The sequence below is a fragment of the Dendrobium catenatum genome, unplaced genomic scaffold, assembly GCF_001605985.2.
Source record: "Dendrobium catenatum unplaced genomic scaffold, ASM160598v2 fragScaff_scaffold_754, whole genome shotgun sequence".
NCBI lineage: Eukaryota > Viridiplantae > Streptophyta > Magnoliopsida > Asparagales > Orchidaceae > Dendrobium > Dendrobium catenatum.
Genome location: NW_021319216.1, coordinates 298,753 through 319,323, shown reverse-complemented (window position 1 = coordinate 319,323; position 20,571 = coordinate 298,753). Strand labels below are relative to the sequence as shown.

The following is a 20,571-nucleotide window of genomic DNA, read 5'->3' as shown; positions in this document are numbered from 1 at the left end:
TTCTGGAGTGGCATGGCTTGTAAATAATTGTGAGATAAGGGGTTTATAGGGAGTGGTCGAATGGACGGCCGATATTTAATCCTTCGATCGTGCACCATTCGTTAGATATTTGAAGGCCTTAGTGATATTGGAATTCGGCGATCTTGGACTCGTTGGATTCGTCTCGTCGAGCCGTTCGATTCGAGTATAAGCTCGTTAAAATCGAAAACCGTTTGGTAACCCAAATTGTGATTCAAACCTTCCAACAGCACTTCGAGTCTTCGATTCAGATTCATTTGGACTCGAATTGAGTTGAATTACGTGTCGTTGGGTTCATATTTTCGAGACGCTCAGTTTGACTGTAAGCTCGCTGAAATCGGAGTACAAATGCTCCTGAATTCAATTTTTGAATTTTCCTGTTCGATTCTGCCTCGAGATTCGTGCTTGATTAAGATAATTTTTTGAGAATATATCAATTATTATGTGTCCTAAAAAATATGAAATTTTTGCAGCAATTATTATCTAAACCAATGTTATCGATAAACATATCTCTAATGCTGCTAAAAATAAATAAATTATTAAATTTCCTCTATTCCAGCCCTAGCGCACCTCTTCGACGAACTCACTGCGTTATTCCTCTTTCCGTCCGTCTGGGAGCTGCATTCAGCGGGCATTCGCTCATCTTGACATCGAATCTACCGCCGCCGCTCAACCATTCGCTCCTCTCAACTGTTCCGATGAACCTCCAAGCACAAATGAAATGCCTGCAGCTATCAGGTCTCTAAAGTAGAATCCTGAAGAGTTTCTCACCTTACCGTCGTCGTCAATTCCTGATATTTCTTGTATAGATAAGTTCTTCGCGTTCCCTTCATATCTATGTATGTATCTGGTTGCTAAAATTCTTGTGGGCGAACAATTTATCTCAAAGGAACAATTAAATGATTTCAGCGCTGTAACTAAAATGTAATTTCCTCGTCTACGCGCCTCCGCTTCCATTAGCATTTAAATAACACAATAAATTTGCTCAACTTAATTATTTCAAACGTTGATCATTAAAAAATTTTAGCACTTTTCCTCCATTATTTTCATTACCTCATAATTAATATCAAATCATAAAAATAACCAAAATCAGTCCCCCCTGAAACTCTCCAACCAACAGACGATCAAAATTTTTCTCGTATAAATATTGTACTAAAAAACAGATTTGATCATCAATATTAGTTGATCCATCTTTTGGTTGACCAAAATGTTTCATCGACATATGGCAACAGCATCTTTATTTTACTACTACTGATATTGGAAGACAAAACATTACAGAAATTCAACCTCCATGAAAAATCATCACTGCTTAAAACATCTACAATACCAAAAGCAGCAGACACTTTGGACCGATCGCAAAAGGAAAACTATATCACACACAGCAGTTCATAAAACTCAGCACACATATGACTCTAGCAGAAAACAAATCAAGCAAAAAGCAGCAGCAATTCGAGACACAAACCAGCTTGCTCCATTTCTACTCTCCAGAAATCTCAATAGACTTCACCTCAGGCTTCTTGACCTCCTCCTTGGGCACGAAAACACTAAGCACGCCATTCTCGATGGACGCTTTCACCTGATCCACCTTCACGTTCTCAGGAAGTCGGAATCGGCGAAGGAACTTACCGCTGTTGCGCTCGATGCGATGCCAGCGATCGGTTTTCTCCTCCTGTTCCTTTTTCCGCTCGCCGCTGATCTGAAGGACTCCGCCTTCCACGACTTCGACCTTAACCTCCTCTTTTTTTACGCCGGGGAGATCGGCCTTGAATATGTGGGCCTCCGGCGTCTCCTTCCAGTCGATGCGTGTGTTGGCGAAGGCCGACGCCTCGTTCGCGTAATTGGAGCCTGGAGCGGAGAGGGCGTTGTCGAAGAAGGAGTTGACACCTTCGAATGGGTTCCAGATGTCGAAGGAGGAGGGGTCGAAGACGTTGCTTCTGCGAATGATCGACATTGATTGAATTGGAGTAAAATATGCAAAGGGCTTAAGATTTGATAATTGTTTCAGCTCGATGTTGGAATGATAGAGGGGGAAGAAGGAAATGAGTATTTATAGAAGAGAATGAAGCGGCACCTTCTCGAGGAAGAAAGCGGCACCTTCTCGAGTAGTCTTTCACCTTCTGGGCTTTGGTGGACAGCATCAGTAGTCGACTTGGAAGCTTCCAGTTTCTTCCAGACGCGGAAGCAGTCACGGGCCGAGACGGGCCGAGCAGCAAATAAATAATTAAAAATCATGTGAGTTTTTTTTTTTTTTTTTAACATTTAGGTCAACAACCAATTAAAAAAAATTCTCACACATATAATATATGCACCACTCAAATTCAATACATCTTAGTTGATAACATACAAATATGAGTTACGTATTTTTGTTTCATGCCTTTAAAGCTTGATTTTGGAATGTCTTAAATGAGATTTTGTTTTCATTTTGGACAGATTTTTTATTATTTTTTAAAGTAATTTTTCAATACAGACTTTTATATTAAAAAGTTATTTTATAAATCAATAAGAATCTATTTTATTTTTTTAAGAATCTATTTTTTATAACAGCTTTAAAAAAACTATTTTCCGCATGATTGCGCATAATAATTTTACAATCGCCTTAATAAAAAAAAATTATAGCCATCTCAAATGGACTCTAAATTTTTTGAGAAACTCAACATTCTATAAACAAAACAATATTCTTATATAAATTATATAAAAAAAATTTTCTAGAGAAACACTACATATGAAATATTTATATTATATTATTCTCTAAACATTGTATAGAAAAAATGTGTCATGTGGAATAGTTAATTTGAGCTTTTATGTATTCTATCTATGATATTATGGAGCTATTGTTTTAGGATCTATTTAGAATCAATTTCTATTTGTTTTTTTTTTAAATATTGTTTAATATTGTACAAATACGGACGTCATCCGGAGTCAAATCAAAACACGCCACATCACCCCTTTACTGTGTACCATGTCAATGTACCCGTTGTGCACTAGGTGATGTGGCGAACTCTAATTCGCTTCCGAACGATCCGGTGCCCGCACATAATAATTTCTCGTTGTGATGAGTCTATATTTAATCCTTTCGACTTTAGCTGAAAATAATTAGCCCAAAGTTACATTATTTTACAGTTAATCCATTTGTATCAGTTTAGCGCCTTATTTTTCTTGTCAAAAGAATAGAACTTAGCTCTTCAATTGTTGCATTGAACTTTGTGGGGATATGATTTCCCTGATAACCAAAAAGGGATGCATCAGATATATATCTAAATAACATGATATGAATCTTCATAGCGCAAGCAAGAAATTTGCAACTGAGTTGAGTACAAGTTGCCGAACACATATACTGTTCAACCATTGTTCACTTACTGCAGTAATGCAGAGCTTGATGTAGCTGAACTGTTGAACAGAGGAATTCCAGATGCTGTTATTTCTGCTCGTCCAAAATCCGTTTTCGGAAATCATTTACCATTAGGGGCAGGCCTTCCCTGAGAGAGATCTTCGGCGCCCAATTCAGAAACTCCATTGCCTTGGTGATATCTGGTTTCCTCATGTGAGGGTCATCTGCTGTGTTAGGTTTGAAATCAATGGTTGCGCTTGGATCGACAGTCTCTTTTACCACCTAAACAAAGGAATGGTCTTTTGGAACAAAAGAAAAGGGGAAAACAAGCACAAAAGTTTTTATTAATTTTAAGCATTAGTAAACCTCAGCTAGCTCCAACATGGTGAATTCCCCGGGATTTCCAAGGTTGAAGGGTCCAATGTGCTCACTTTCCATTAGTGTTACTAATCCATCAACCTGGCAATGTTGCAAATGAAAACAATTAAGCATTCAAATAATGAATTGTAATTTTATAAACCATATGATCTCTTTGTATTGAACCTTGGAATTTTTTATGAGATTAAAAAAAAAAAACTTGTGATTCGATCAAAGCCGAGTCAAATATGCAAAAGCTATAATAACATAACACGATTTCTGGCAATTTTGAATTTGAATATAAGAGTGTCCATGACTACTGCAAAAAGATATGGAGTTAAAGCTGATCCTTTATGTATCAACTTGTGTTTGAACACAAATAACAGCTCCTCCATACATATTCTTAATGGCTTGAATATAAGCATTATTAACTCATATCCTTAATGACTTGAATATAGGAATTATTAACTACTTTCTTTTCTAGAACTCTCTGAAGCACTTTTCTTGGAACTTCATTATATACTTTTTTTCTAAATCAATAAATATAAAATGAAGATCCACCTTACTCTATCTATACTTCTCCATCAAACCTCACAACAAATAGATAGCTTTCATAATAGTCCTACCCAGCATGAATCCAAACTGATTTTCAGAAACATTAGTAGCACATCGATTACTCTCATAATTTTAATGTATGACGCATTAACTTAATGCACCTATAATTTGTACTCTTGCACATCACCGTTATTCTTAAAAATAGGAATCAACCCACTTCTTATTGTTAGACTGATCCCTAGTGGACCGGCCCAACCCCAACCGGCCTCTTTAAAGAGGCCGGTTCTTTGCTACGGGAGGAGGGGCTGCAGCATAAGGAGAGAGGAAGGAGTGGGGCCCACTAGGGATTCAAATTAAAAAGAATTGGAGGCAAATGAGGGGGCGGCAAGGCAAGGGAGTAATTTGGCTCCAAATAATTAATTGTATGCTTTAAGTATAGGAAGAGGGATTAGGGTTAGGGTTTTCTTTTGGAGTGCTCTTTGGTGTCTTGGGCTCTGGGCTTCTCATCTAGAGATTGGGAGAGAATGATCCTCCTCTTGAATTGAGGACCAATTGTATCTTTGTTTCGTTCTTGCTTCGCTTTAATTTCTATAAAATCTAATGATTTTGATTGCTTCCACCCAAATTCTTCTATTTTTCTTGTTGATTTTAGTATTTTATCGATTATTGTTAAGTTTGCTTGCAAACTGAAGTATTCTCATTAGGGTTGCTTGTGAACTCAAGTATTTCCTATCACTTATGCACTCATCTAGCATCTTTTTAGTCTTCAAAATAATATTAAAAAGTATAGTAAGCTAAAAAATTCCTTGATCTCCTAAGAATCTTCATACATCTATTGAAATATCATTAGGTCTCACTGCTTTTCCGTTTTTCATTTTCTTTAAAGTTTCTTTGACTTCAATTTTATTAATACAACGACAAAAATAAAAAAAAATTATTTTTCATTTAGGATGCTAAGGTCACTAAAATCAATAATACTCCCATAGTCTTCATTGAAAATCATATGAAAATATCTTATCCACCTATATTGAATATTCCCTTCTAAAGAAAACACTTTATTTATCTTCATTCTTAAAGCACTTCACTTGAACTAGATCCTTACTTCTATCTCTTTGTTTGGCTAACATATACATATATCTTACACCCTCCTTAGTATTAATCTAGTATATAAATCACTAAAAATAAAATTATTTGCATCAATATAGCTTTCTTAGAGTCCATATGATCCTCTCTATATATTTCTTGATATTTCAAGCTTTTATTTAAATCAATTTTTATAATAAATTTCTTATTTTTTTTATTTCTTCTTGCACATTTAGAATCCACACCAACTATTTTTACAATTATGAGCTTTCCCTTTTGATTCTCCAAGCACATATTTTACAACCTTCTTAATATCACCGGCTACTTTTTCTCACACAACATTAGCGTCTAAAATGAACAATCCAATTTTTGAGATCTTGAATCTTACTCTAGAAAATATTTTTATTAGTCGTCTTTAAATGCTCTCATCTAATTATAGGTCAATAATTTATTTTATTTTTCATATTCCACTCATTCATCTTAAAGTCCAAAATCAATAACCGATGTTGGGTACATAAACTTTTACTTGGAATGATTTTACAATCTTTCTAAGTTTAACTTTATAAGTGATGAGTGCTCCTAAGACTACAAACAAACCAAGCAGAGCTGAGTATGTGCGTGTTCATGCTTGAGTTTGTTTATTATCAACTTGTTCAAGTTTGGTTTGAGATCGATTCGAATTTTTTGTTTGTGTTCAAGCTTGGTTCGTTAAAATTAATAAGTGTTCATGTTTGGTTTATGTTCGATTCATTTCACGTTTATCGAGCTTTAAACAAATGAACATTATCAAGCTATAAATGAGCTCTACTTTTAGATGTTCATTAACTTAACAAACGAGCCTTATCGAGACTTCTAATAAACAATTACATCCAACATGTTTGCTGACATATCTAGAGAAGTTTTTTAAACTATCAAACAAACTCATTCACGAACATATCTAACGAATATTCTTGAGCTATCAAATGAGCCAATTCATGAACATATCTAATTAGTGTTTTTGAGCTATCAAACGAGCACGTTCAAGAATAAATGATCTATAATTCAACTTATATTTGTTCATGAGCATTTTAAACAAATAATCTAGCAAACATGAAAAAATGTCTCTTGTTTATAAACAAATTCATTCTATTGAAGGTATAAAATAAAATAAAAGCTTCTTTCGAGCTTCTTGCCAAGCTTGTTCACGAGCTTTAAATGATATTGTTCGTGAGCATAAATGAGCTGAACACATTGTTGTTCAATGTTGTTTATTTAAGAATCGAGTATTTAAAAAATTATTCAATTTGTTTGTTTAATTAATTAAACAATCATGAACAAGCTTTAATCGAACCGAACAACAATTAGCTCGTCGAACGCTTGGTTTGCTTGGTTTGTTTGCAGCCCTAGATGCTCCTCTCTTTTTAAAATAAAATATTAGCAATTACAAAATTATATAATATAAATATTATGAGCACACTAGTTAATACAAGTGCAACTTCTCTTTACACTTTGTACATTAAAGCAAAAAATAACTTACGCATCACATTGTGCTTTGCACTTTGAAAGCCTGTAATAAGATGGCTTGATTGGTTCAGCAACTACAACAAATAGGCCAACCAATTGAAAATAAACATTGCTAAAAACTATCTCGCATAATCTATCACAACCTTTGACCACCAAATACAAATATCTTTGACTTAACTCTTAAGAATTAATTAAAAACTATGTTGGTTTTCCAATACCGACATTATCTTAATATATATTTTACATTATCAAGCTGTTCGAAGCTTTAATTAAACCAGGAAACTCATGGAATAAGATGACGTTAGGCCTGGAGCAGCAATTAAGTTGCCTTCATTGTAACATAGAAGTCACAAGTTTGAATTACAGCAACAATTTCTACACAATGCATGAAAAGGTTTGAGTACATTAATCACACCCTAAATCTTATACCAGTGAAAGCCTCTTGTAATAGGCATATTAATTCCTAAATAGAGTAAAAGTTCAAAATAGTCATCCGACTATTGATAAATGTCCAATTTAGTTCTAGAGTTTCGCATAGTCCCAATTTAGTCTCTCAATTACTAAAAATGTAACTAATTTAGTCTCAATGCCTAAAATAAGAGTTAAAGTTAACTCCAAAGTTAAATATAAAGAATATTTTACGTATTACTAGTGAATATGAGATTATATTATAAATATTCTTTACTTTTTAATATTTTAAATATTCTCTCATAATTTAAATGTATTATATCATAAACCTAAAATATTTAATATAAATGTCTTTCTCTAACTAGCTATATAGTAAATATGTTTAAATAACTCTTGTAATTAATTTATTTCTAAAAGAATTAAATAAAGGGTGTCTCAAGGGCTTATAGCGAGAAGCGTGAGCAAGTATTTTACCTGAATACCCCCAAAGAAACAAATCTCTCCTGCTCTCTCCATTAATTTAAACGGTCAGGGACCAAATTGAGTAATTTCTAATAGTTGAGGGACCAAAATGGAGCAATGCAAAACTCTGGGACTAAATTAAATATTTATTGATAGTCGGTGGACTATTTTGAGTTTTTACTCTTCATAAATAAGATAGCATTAAATTCACACTATTTTGTCAACTGACAAAGCATGAATCATCAATGTCCAATCAAAATAACAAGACGGTTAATAACTCAATGTACACCAAGTTATAGCTATTAGACTTCTGTTTATCAACATGACATAACAAATCAAGTCAACAATAAATATTCAAAAGAATTGAAGCAAATTAGATGAGATTACAATTTTAGGAAAGAAAAGCCATCTTTTGAGAAAGTTCAAGCTTAGTTCATTAATGGACTCACAAAATTGCCACAACAAGTAACCTAGCTACGACTTGAAACATATTAGATGAGATACTTCTGCTTCTGTCAAGTCAACAATAAATATTCATAAGACTTGAAACATGCTATATGAGATTACAATTTTAGGTGAGATGAATCATCTTCTAAGTTCAAACTTAGCTCATTAATGGACTCGCAAAACTGCCTTGACAAGCCACTAGCTAATATGAGTCATAAACAAGTGAACTCTTATATATAAAATGCTAAATCAAGATATATTTGTAAACCTCGATATGCCATAAACTCTCTCCCAAGTCTTGTCTAGTGTCGTGGCTGTTAGCCTTTCCACCTCATCACCTGTTTTTCCTCAATGGGATAAATTGGATAAAAGTCTCAACCATGGGATTCACGACAACACCACCAATATCATCATCGCCCCTCCTTTATGAGGCGGATGTCCAACTTGTCCTCACCTTGACCTCTACCCAGGCACCAATGTTGCCAACATGCTTCACATCTTGTTGAGCTCAAAGGAATCTAAAGAGAATGAGTTCAAGGCTCACTATTTAGCTTAACTCAAGGTCACGCTCTCGAGTTGAGCCCAATTTAAATAAGTTTGAGTTGAGCCTACGCCAAGAGTGGATCAGCTCGATTCAACCATTTGCCCCCCTAAATCAGACTGCTTGTTTCAAAAGCAATGTTTCCTGAACAATAATTCTGTGACAGATTTTTAGTTTGTTTCCCAACCACATGGGTTACAAATTATATAGATCTTAATCTGGATATAGCATCATTCCAAATCTCTAAAGTTATAAAATCTAATAAATTATGATTGAACATGAAATTAGTGGAGTAGTAAATCTTATCAATTATAAAGTTCATCTGATATAAGATCTTGATCTGGATATAGTATCATTTGTTAGTGATAAGTACACAAAACATAGTAGTTGACCTTTTTCTATAAAAGAGGGTAGAGATTGAATACCCTGTTCTTCTTATAAAAAGTAATGGTCATATCATAGGAGCCAAATACATAGTGAAGGCAGAAAAAAAAACTCAGAGATAAGGACATCCGACAGTGGAGAGTTTACCAGATGAGAGGCCAAAGATCTACGGCCATGATTACACCACTTTATTTTTGAGATGTTATTTGTATTTGATTTATTAGTGTACCTTTTCATTTTTAGCCTTACTTGAGGGAGTAGGTTCATGTAACCACAGGGGGCACTTTTGTCCTTTTATTTTTACTATTGTATTTGACTATTTATAGTCCCTCCTCTTTAGGGAGGGCAATGATGATTAATTGATTATTATGATATTTTCTACACTTGTATTCCTTTGTGAGTTTTGAGAGTTATTGTGAGAACCTTGGTGTAGACCCTAGGCAAGGGCAACACATTATCCATCAGCCGCAGAAATCGTCCAGGCTCATGGTTCTCCTTCCTCCCTTCCCCTAGCCACCGGCCTCCCTCCCCTTCTCCAGACCGCCGGTATCCACCTCCCTATCTCCCTCTCAGCCAAACCCCAACCCCAATCCCTAGGCCGGCTACCACCCCACCAAACCGCCAGCCTCCCCCTTTCCCCCAACCGTTGACCGAACTCTTCCACCACCCCACCACTGGCCCCACTACTTTCCTAGCCGCCGGCCACCATCCCGTCCTTCCCTTGGCTCCCAAAATTTCAAAATCTAACATTCATTACTTTCCTAATTTAAATTCTTGTGAATTTGGAAGGTCAAAAGATTTCAAATTTAAATACTTTTGAATTTGAAATCCCTTTCCTAAATTAACTTGAACTATATTAGGAAACCTTCCCCAATTATGCGTTATTTGAATTTTAAATAGAATTTGATTTAAATGCACTTTCATATTTTAAGATTCCAAATATAGCAAGCCTTAATTCCCCAAATCAAATCCCACCTCTACGCTAGCCGCCGGCGCCACCCTTCTCTCCTCCAATTAATTATTGCCCATTAATGCTCTCAATCAATTCCCCTCCCATTATGGTGTCCCCCCCCCCCCCCCCCCCCCCCCTTGTGGGTCCCCCCCCCCCCCCCCCCCCCCCCTAACCTCAATTAGGGGAGATTTAAATTCAAACTTCTCCCTCCCTCCCTCCTCTCTCTCCTACATTATCTCACTTTCCCCCTTTGGAGACCTAATCAACCCCTCATCAAAGGGCCACCCCGCCCCCACCTCCTCCTTTTCTCTCTTTGGATTGAAAATTTAAATTTCAAGATCACCAATGCACTTTCCAATTAAATTTCAGTTTTTTTTTATTTATTTTCCCTCCCTAGTCAACCCCCAAAATCTGAAATCAAATTCAACCCTTCGCCTAGCCTTGGCCGACCATCCAAGTTTCCCCATCCTCCCCTAGGCCTCTTCTACTAGGCTTGGTACTTCACCTAAGGAAGAAGAAGCAAGACCTCTTTCGGCATCATTACTCATGAATGGCCGACCTTGAACAAGAACACGGCTTCATATTCGACGATCAAGGGTTCATCGACATCCTCCGGTAACCATTCTTCGACATCGACTTTGAAAACGACCAATCCGTTGAAGACTACGTAGAGAGGATCCTCTTCTCCCTCGTCACCGCCATCGACCAACAGCACCCTCTCGTCCAGTGGTGACTTGTTTCTGAATCCTGATAAAGGTGTACTTTGCTCCAAGTCTTTTCTCTTCTAAGTTTTCCCTTCATTGTAGCATCATAAAGGTTATGTTAGCTTTTTCCGTTCTCACCAATTATCAAAGAGTTGAGAGAGGGATTTTCATAGTGACTAGTCTAAATGTTAACATTGGGATTTCTTTTGAAAACTTCCATGTTGCAAAGCTTGATTTGAATTGATTATTTTGTGCTCCTAACGATTATAGTGTAACTGATTGCCTAATCTATTCATCTCTTTGTTGTTTTCAATCTTTCTTTTAAAATTGCTAGAGGTTGGATAATTGTGATTACTCTGTGATAAGCATGTAATTTCCTACTTAAAAGTCCAACCCACGCATTTAGTCCTACATCAATGACATATTGAGATCACCTTGTAACGGGCGGCAATCCCCTTCTTTGGGCAATTTAAAATACAACATTGTAAGATACTACTTTATTTCAAGTATATAACATTAATGCAATATAATTATATTGAATATAGATATTACAAAAAATATATATTATCTATTAGAATTCATAGAATTTGAGAAGGGAAAAATGCCTTCTAATTATTATACAAAATTATCCCTATTAATAGATATATACAAGATATCTTAATAAAGAAATAATAACTACAAAATCATGCATAATTGCCTCAATATAATCCTTCCTAAATCAACCACCCAAATATAGAAGGAGATTGGCGTGATCCACGTGAGCCTCCCACGAATTCTCATCCTAATCGTGGGATCAAGTGCCAAGGGATGACTGAGATTTTGATACTCCTCCTCAAGCTGGAGAATATAGATATGTCATTCCCAGCTTTGAATTGGTTGCAAAGAGGTAAAGGTAACAAGTCCCTTGGTGCACCATAGAGTCCTCTATTTTGTTAAAACTTTGGGAGGAATTAGCTTCAGACATTGTGACAATGGCAAATGATAGCGATGAAGGCTATATCAATGAAGCCTGCAAGGTGTGGGGTAGCAATGAAGGTTGTGTTGAATAGTAGCCCTAAAGATATCGAAAATGGCAATAAAGGCCGGTGGTGCAACAACAACAAAAAAAATGGATTCATTATCCTTCGGGTCAATCTCTTTCGATTCTCAAGGGAATGCCGACAATGAAGGCGCGGCAGTTGCAACAAGCTTCAAGGACAAGAGCTAAAACACACGTCTCAAGCGACTCAGCACTTGGCACACAGATCTTCTCCTTCCCAGGTCATCTGACTCCACCTGAACAGACTCCTGTTCAATCGGCCAGTATAGGTGCACGCAAGGACACTAATCCCTCTAGTTTGATCGTAAGAGGGAGTGCAGGTCTTGCACTATTGCTTGTCCCTATTCTCACATGAGAGGAAACTCTCGGCTCTTTCCAGACACAAGCAGGATATCCTGCGCTCGCTTCTGCTTGGTCGGTTTTAGACGTCGCACACAAGAGGAGCCCTCCCGCTCGATTTCTCCTTGGTCTTGGATGCACGAAGGTCCTCCAAATTCCGACAATGAAGGCCGGTGGTAGGAACCTAAATTCCTCATAATTCTGATAATGAAGACCGGTGGAAGGACCAATATTTCTCAGAATTCCGGCAATAAACGGTTGTAATGGGAACCCGTATTCTCCAAAATTCAGACAATGAAGGCCAATGTAAGGACTAGTATTCCAATTAGTCAATGTTCAGAAAAAATTAATTTCTGACATTTTTGGGTCAAATGATAGTAATGAAGACTATTTGTTTGATTTTGGACAGCAATGAAGGCTCCAAAAAATAATATCCCTCCGATCTTTAGTTACAGCAATAAAGGCCGATTTTTTTTTCTTTTTTTTTTGAAATAACCTCTCGGTTTAGTAAACCGAACCAAACTGAACTGAGCTTTAAAGGACCGGACCGAGAGAAGCTAGGGCACGATGCCTTTCTTCCGCACGCGTGAGTCGGACATGCTTCAATTATTCGCAAGCTTCGTCTGCATCCGTCTATAGCTTCGTTGCTTCGTAGGAGGTGTAGGCACGCGTCGCTTCTTCGTCTCCTTCATGGTTGTTCGACTACGCTCCTTCGACGACTTTCCCTTCCTGTCGGATCGGAAGTTACGACATTTGGATCGGGTAAATAACCCCTTCCGATAGGCTAGGGTTCTTGAGTCTTCGGCAGCGCTACACTTCGACGTCGATCGGCAAGGTTCTGTCGGTAGGGGGCTCCGTCTGCAGCATCCATCCTTAGCAGTGCTTCGTCTGACGTTAGTCTACAGAGTTTCGTCCGAAGGGGCTCCTTCCGCAGCTTTGGCAAGGCTTCGATTTCTTCTTCTTTTTCTCCTCTGATGATCTACGATCGTTCTACAACGTCAATGAAGGCCGTTGGCTTTGATACCATGTTAGAATTCATAGAATTTGAGAAGGAAAAAAAATACCTTCTAATTATTATACAAAATTATCCTTATTTATAAATCTATACAATATGTCTTAATAAAGAAACAATAACTACATAATCATGCATAATTGCCTCAATATAATCCTTCCTAAATCAACCACCCAAATATAGAAGGAGATTGGCGTGATCCAGGTGAGCCTCCCACGGATTCCCATCCTAAATATGAGATCAAGTGCCAAGGGATGACTGAGATTTTGACACTATCAAAAACAAGATCAAAATTACAACAAGTCATTTATTACATGTGCATCCACTACTAGGATCAAACTATTCTTAGCTACATACTTAAGCTTGAAAATACTATCGTTATACTATAGAATTTCCAAGTTAATAGCTAATAAGGGGAGAAAGTGATCAGAGATCACAGCTTTTTGTCATAAAATTATGCACATAATCCACTGGATTGTGACTGAATAGCTTAAGTAATTCATGGCCTAACTCAGGAAATTAAATAGGCTTAAAACAAAAAGATTTACAGAAGGCTATCAAAGAACCAATGAGCAATTTATGCAATAGTTGAACAATGGATACACAAAAAAAAGTACAAATTCAACTCTCAAGATGATAAACGTATAACAGATATTCATTACCAAGTCAGAAACAAATTGGAAACTTCGAGTTTGCTTTCCATCCCCATAAACAGTCATTGGTTGTCGCCGTAAGGCCTGTGCATTATTCATGTTAAGAAAAGCACATTCTTATTTTCTAAACACTAATAGAATTTGTAAATTTCAGAGGACAAAGATGACACTCAAAAGAGGGAAAGCACCTGTGCAACAAAGTTGCTAACAACACGCCCATCATCTATACACATTCGAGGCCCATAAGTATTGAAAATGCGAGCAATACGAACCTGAATATGAATAATATTTATCAAATACTTGCAACTATAAATAACATAAAAAATACAAATTAAATCGAGAAATTCTCATCATATTAAAAAAACTATGTGAAGCCCCCCATTTTAGAGCTTTGCAGAATTATAGGTCAGAAAAATCAGCATGGATAGAAGATGAGCATCAAATAAAAAACAAAATTCCACCTAAACAAACTTCGACTATGCAAGAGAGTTTATGATTATAGGATATGCTTCCAATTCATCAATTCCTTACTCTATATCTAAAAGGGAAAGAAATAAAAAATTCAAACCAATACTACAAAAGAAACCATATATATATATATATATATATATATGTAACCTGTTCATTATTGATAGCATAAAATATAAACCAATTGATTTATATTTATTTCATAAGTTAAACTACATTCTAACAGCTGAATCAAGTTGTGATACAAGCTTTCTTAAAATCGCCCGCTCTAAACTATAACCTTCATGCAAAAGGTATTGTTAGACGCTGTCTGGTACCAAAACACTGACAAACTTTCCACCAAAGTCGTCCACAGTTGAAGTATTGAATATCTTATTCAGCAATGGATAGCATATTTATGACCGTGTCCATTCTCCCTAAAGAAATAACCATTGTGACTATACAGATAAATAATGAGCTGAAGCTTATAGCTGTGATTCTGCTATTTGATGCTTTAAATGCATTTGGATCTCATAGGTATAAGGTTTGTTTCAAATAGGTCCATGTTTAGTGAAATCTTCAGCCAAGAATTCAAGTCCTAGCCAAATCAAGACTTCACCTGTTGCTCACCTTACTTTTCAGTCATTGCATCATTTACATCTCTATTTCTACTATTTTATGCATTCCAGCTCAAATTGTACCCAAGTCCTCATAAAAAAGCACTGCATCAGTAATGAATACAAACCTCATATAGATGTAGTTAATGAACACTTGAACCTATGAAGTGTCGTAAATTGTTGAATAAATGAAAATATTAGAAGTGTCGAAATACATGGGAGGCTCCATTCACTTTCTTTATATGAAGCCGTATACTAGATTATTAAGAAAGCTGAGCTACTTTCTAATATTATATTCAAATAGCAATGCATTAAAGATTTTATCAAAAGTCTTCTATATATCAAAGGTAACAAATAATATAAACACATTATAAATCCATGGATTCATCAACAACAACACAGCAGTGGTACACAAAAATTTTATGTTTCAAACAAGTACGTTAAACTTTGTTGCTATCAAAGTGAACTAATTTGTCTATCACATAATAAAATATGGAATAAGTATACAATTGATGGAATCTGCATCAATAAATTGATTATAGTGAAATTAGAGAGATAGAAGCCATACAATATGCGGATCTCACTAATTGATTTGAGGATACCAAATTTATATGATGTAGTCTATTAAGTGCCATCTATAGATAAATGAATCTACAGCAACCATGGAGATGATCTAGATGATGATGAAAACTCCCTATGGACACTTGGAGTGTTTGATACTTGTAGGAGGACTTAAAAGTGTGAACAACAAGCTCAATAAAGAAGGCTCCACATCAAGTACTAAAGATTTTTTGTCCAAAGCATTGTGGATGATGAACACAAACCTAAACATTGATTTAAAAAGTCTTTTAAGATCATAGAGATCATAAAAAAAAAAATTCACATTTTAGCTCTTAGCTCACAATAATCAAAATAATTTTTAAAACATCTAAATATAACAAAAATCATTTGCATAACCCAAAATATATTTAAACTTTGATGGCACAAATTTCAAGCAAATTTTTTTCATCAAAATCCATATCACATATCTTACAAACTAATTATAAGCTTAAATATTTGATAATTACATAATCATTTTAAATACTTGAAATTACATCTCAAAATATCACCATCGTATCTGGAACGTCGTTTAGACCTGAAATCATATATTTGTCAAATGATTTTGATTATAGTTTCCAAAATCGCATTTTTGTTCATTTCCAAAATCATTTTCAGCAATGAGCAAAAATACTTTTCTTATGGTTATTTTAGGATTTACTATTCATATCGGATTATCAGTTATTTAGAATAATCACTTCATTGCACACATTATCCATTTCCCTTTGCCAATCCATAATTGCACGCACAGACATACCAGTTAGCCTATGCGCGCACATCTAAGCACCCACACATTGTTTACTCTATTTTCCTCCCACAGACATGAACTTGCTTATCGTGATACAGTGCTTGCCTCTACATGCCATGATTATTGCCTTGAAGATATTTATAGTAACAATGGATCATGTTATTGGTAAATGGACCCGTTAGCGAAATTTGATCATAATAGCTTTTTTAAATTTTGGTGAGTTTCCAGAAATGCAAAAAATAAAATATTTTTTAAACTTTTCCAATAGCTAGAAATTGTCCCAAAATGATTCCCAAGCATTTCTAATTTTCTATAAATAACCAAGAATTTCCATGGGAAAAATCTAATTTCTAAATGAAAAAACTTCTCCAAACCTTAAATCTCTTTTTTCTTCCTCTTTGTCAAGCTTTCATGTAAAAATATTTTTTTATGACCGTAAGAGGAGAGAAAGTTGAGATCAGCTCATTAACTTATAATATTCATTGAGGATAAATTATTTTGGAAAAATCTCTCTTAATTCTTATGTGTATTGTGTGCGTTATTTATTTTACATTTAGTTGTCATAACTTTCATTGTCTATTTATAATCAATTTTTTTGGAGATTGTGTTTAAGATAATAGAATACAAATGTGTTCAATTCATATCCATCATTTTTTAAAATTTTGAATGGAATATTTTCCTGTAAAAGAAAGGGGTTGTACTCGCCCAATGAAGGGGAGTATGTTGGGTTGCGCTTGCCAAGAAGGAAAGAATGTCAGTGCTGACATTCTCCATTGTTAAGAAGGAAGCTTGCGAGATAAGCTCCAATTAGTTCGAATCTTAGTCCAGGCCAAATATGGACGTAAGCTTTACAGTAGGTCCAACTATGTAAATATATTGTTTATTTTCTTGATCATTTATTTACTTACACGTATATGTTCACATTCATTATTTATAACTTGCAAGCTTAGGTTTCAAGTTCAAGTATTCAATCAAGTTTTCAACTTTCATTTGCTATGGGAAATAATCATGATTGTGTAGAGTTAATTAACTTATTTGGAGTGACAGAAGCCAAGAGATTTTTTAGTGGAGACACATATTGATGGTTTTAAAAAGATCTTAACTATTTTCATTTGGGTTTGGGATCAGCAATTAGAGCATTTAAATTTTTTCTCTGATTTTCAATATAAAAAGTTAAAAAATATGATGATGAAAATTTTACAATTGAGAGCATCTATTTTTGAGGCTTCGGTTTTAATAAATCTTTTTTCTTTTGATTTCTTCCATATTTTGTTAATAGTTTAAAAGAGCGATCAAGTCTAATTGAATTTTGATACAAAGTATTATTTATCACCAAGTGCATGAATTTCAGAGTGCTTTCGTAGCTTTTTTAATCGTCAATTTATAATTATTATTTCTATTAGAAGGCCATCGAAATAGTGTGATTTAATTTGTCTTGTGATTTCTATTTTCATCAAATGCAATGAATAATTGTTAAAAATTAAAAGCTTGTGACAAACTTTTTTTGAGTTTTTTGCACAATTTTTAATATCTACTCACAATTTTTTGTATGTAATATATATATATAATCTCTTAATGGGTCCATTATTATTATGGCAGATCAAAATACTTTAGCAGTCATTTGAGAGGATGATACCAATGCTGAGAAAAAAATCAAATGCACATGAAGCCATTGCCTATGTGAAGTGCATGCTCAACAAATCGTGCGGTGGCAAAGCGAGAAGTCTTGCATGGACGTAATAGAAATATAGCAATGCATTTTTCATTTAGGATTATCACAAATACAACTAATAATTTCATTTCCCATACAAGTTTATTAAGAGGCTCAACTCTCAACACCAACCCACCAAAATAAGTGGAACATCTAAATTTAATGAGGCGTTTGAATAATAGCTTTCATTTAGCATCTAATACTTTGTTAGATAAGCTTCCCTCGTTTGAATAGATTCATGGACTTTTAATGAAGGAAGAATGAAAGACTTTGTTTATGGACTACAGACCTATGTTAGAGTTTATATTAGTAATTTTGGAGCAAGAAGAAAGAACAACTCAAAACAGTAAAACAAGTTAATATTTATTTACGTAAGAAAGAAGAAAAATATAATGCAAAATGAAGACATGTAGTAATGCAGAACTTCAACTGAGATGTCATCAAACAAAACTTTGCATATTTTGAAGATCCACTTTTTGGTTAGGAGATGAAACAGAACACTACATAAGTTAAAACATCTATACTTTATAGTAACACATGCATAATATAAAATGGAAATCACCTCAACTTCTGCACCTCGATGGTAATCCATGGTTAAAGTTTCAGCTGTTCTTTTCCCTTCATCATAGCAACTTCTAACACCTAAGCAAGACTCGAATTTAACATATTAATTAGGTAAGGCAACTATAATCATGGATAAGGAAATATTCACTTTAATTATGCTTTTCCTACCAAAAAAAAAATTTAAAGGACAACATGGAACTGAATTATCTTTTACAGTTTACTTAAGATGAAGAAATGTTATGTAGCTTACCAATAGGGTTGACATGTCCCCAATAAGTCTCCTTCTGAGGGTGCTCAAGTGGATCTCCATAAACCTCGCTAGTACTCGTTAAGAGGAACCTAGCTCCAATCCTCTTTGCTAAGCCAAGCATGTTCAGTGTTCCCATGACATTTGTCTTGTAAACATAGTTAAGAATGCAAACCATATTTCAACAAACAAACTATCATCTATGACAAAGAAGATACCTAAAAAACAAGGGCACATCTTCAATGAACAGAGTTCAATTAAATTGTCAAAGTTAAATTGCCTTACTTCATGCTTATGAACAAAGCGAAATATCAGAAAAACGATATAATATATTGAATCAACTTAGAGAGTGGAGCCTGAAACAAAGAATGCTAGAGATCAAAGAACGTAATTTTAAGGCGTCTAAGGTTTAGCTTTCCAATCCAAGAAAGAAATATTCAAATTATCTTCCAAGAGAATCTGATTGATTACAAAGCTGAAGTCTAGCTCTACTAAAATCCCCAGGATTCAAACCAAAAAAGACGTCACCCATCTCCCAACCTGAATACCACAATCACTGACAAATTCCGCAAAATATCAATACTGAACAGAAACGTCTGATACGATATATATATATATATATAAAAAGGATATAATAGTCTTAATAGGATTGTACTTGTAGTGCACCGGCGAAGCCGGACACGCCAGGTGATAGATCTGATCCACCTCCAGCAATATCGGCTCTATAACATCGTGTCGTATCAGCTCAAACCTCGGATTCCCAAACAGATGCACCAGATTCTCCTTCCTTCCAGTAAAGAAATTATCGATAACAATCACGCTATCCCCCCTCGCAATTAATTTATCCACGAGGTGACTCCCAACAAATCCCGCCCCGCCTGTGACCACAATCCGCTTCGGCGGTTTCCTGAGGCCAACTGGAACCCTCCTCCCTCCGCCAGGATTGGTTCGACCGATGACGGTGGAGGTGGAAATCGCTGTCGAATCCCCGGCAACAGCGGAGCGGCGAAAGAAAGGAAGGGTTGCGGCAGGGGTGGGAGGATGGTAGTAGGGGTGGAGGAGGAAAAAGGAGGAGGCGATGACGGCCCCAACGAGGACGAAGAGGAGACGCTGCTCGCGGAGAAGATAGGAGGCTGCGGAACGGGGAAGGGAGGAGCGAGTGCTGTGCTGCTTTGCGTTTTTTACGGGGTAGGTGGGGCTGTGGGTTGGGATCTGGTGCTGGTTGGCGCTTGACTGCTTGTGGATTTGCTTCATGACGTAAAGGGAGAGCAGAGAATAATCTCTCGTTGTTCAGTGAGAGAGAGACGGACAAGGGAAGAAGATGGGTGAAGATGTAGTTTTGATCGAGAGAAGTGACGTTGTTCTAGCAAGCAGGGAGTAAAAGCCGCCAACTCGGAGGGTCCAGGATCCATTGCTCCCATGTTATTTTTTGAGGGTTTACATGCATATCGCTCATCTTCATTTAACATCTCATATCTAAATTCTTCTATTTATTTGCATGTCTAAATTAAAACTATTTTAACTTTTAAGATAATTTATCTATATAACACTTAAAATTATATCATTTATACATAATGCCACTCCCTTGATCCTGTCTTAGGGGTGTCAATTCGGGTCAACGGATCGGGTTCGGGTCGAACCCGGAACTGATTCGGCACTGTTTAGGTCAACCCTAACCCAACCTGTTTTTAAAAACGGGCCGGGTTACCGGACCCGAACCCGACCCGATTTGGGCCCGGGTCAACCCGAACCGACACGAATAACCCGAAGTTGACCTAAAATTGCTAGTTTTATGGTCAAAATTCAGGTCAATCTTTGATTTTCGGGTCAATCTCGGGTTTTCCAAGTCAAATAG

General features: G+C 35.8%; 2 protein-coding genes across 2 annotated transcripts; both read right to left on the bottom strand.

The window, feature by feature from the left end:
• Nucleotides 1–1,238: 1,238 nt before the first annotated feature.
• On the bottom strand, nucleotides 1,239–2,049 carry LOC110105958 (16.9 kDa class I heat shock protein 1-like). The gene has a single exon (XM_020835657.2). The coding sequence runs from the start codon at nucleotides 1,967–1,969 to the stop codon at nucleotides 1,496–1,498; it is 474 nt and encodes a 157-aa protein (XP_020691316.1). The 5' UTR covers nucleotides 1,970–2,049; the 3' UTR covers nucleotides 1,239–1,495.
• Nucleotides 2,050–3,168: 1,119 nt separating this feature from the next.
• On the bottom strand, nucleotides 3,169–20,138 carry LOC110105948 (UDP-glucuronic acid decarboxylase 1-like). Its single transcript, XM_020835646.2, is given in 8 exon segments — nucleotides 3,169–3,526; nucleotides 3,529–3,628; nucleotides 3,713–3,805; nucleotides 13,795–13,869; nucleotides 13,974–14,057; nucleotides 18,468–18,547; nucleotides 18,720–18,867; nucleotides 19,350–20,138. Coding segments are annotated over 8 exon segments (1,260 nt in total). The 5' UTR covers nucleotides 19,971–20,138; the 3' UTR covers nucleotides 3,169–3,467.
• Between the last annotated feature and the right edge of the window lie 433 nt (nucleotides 20,139–20,571).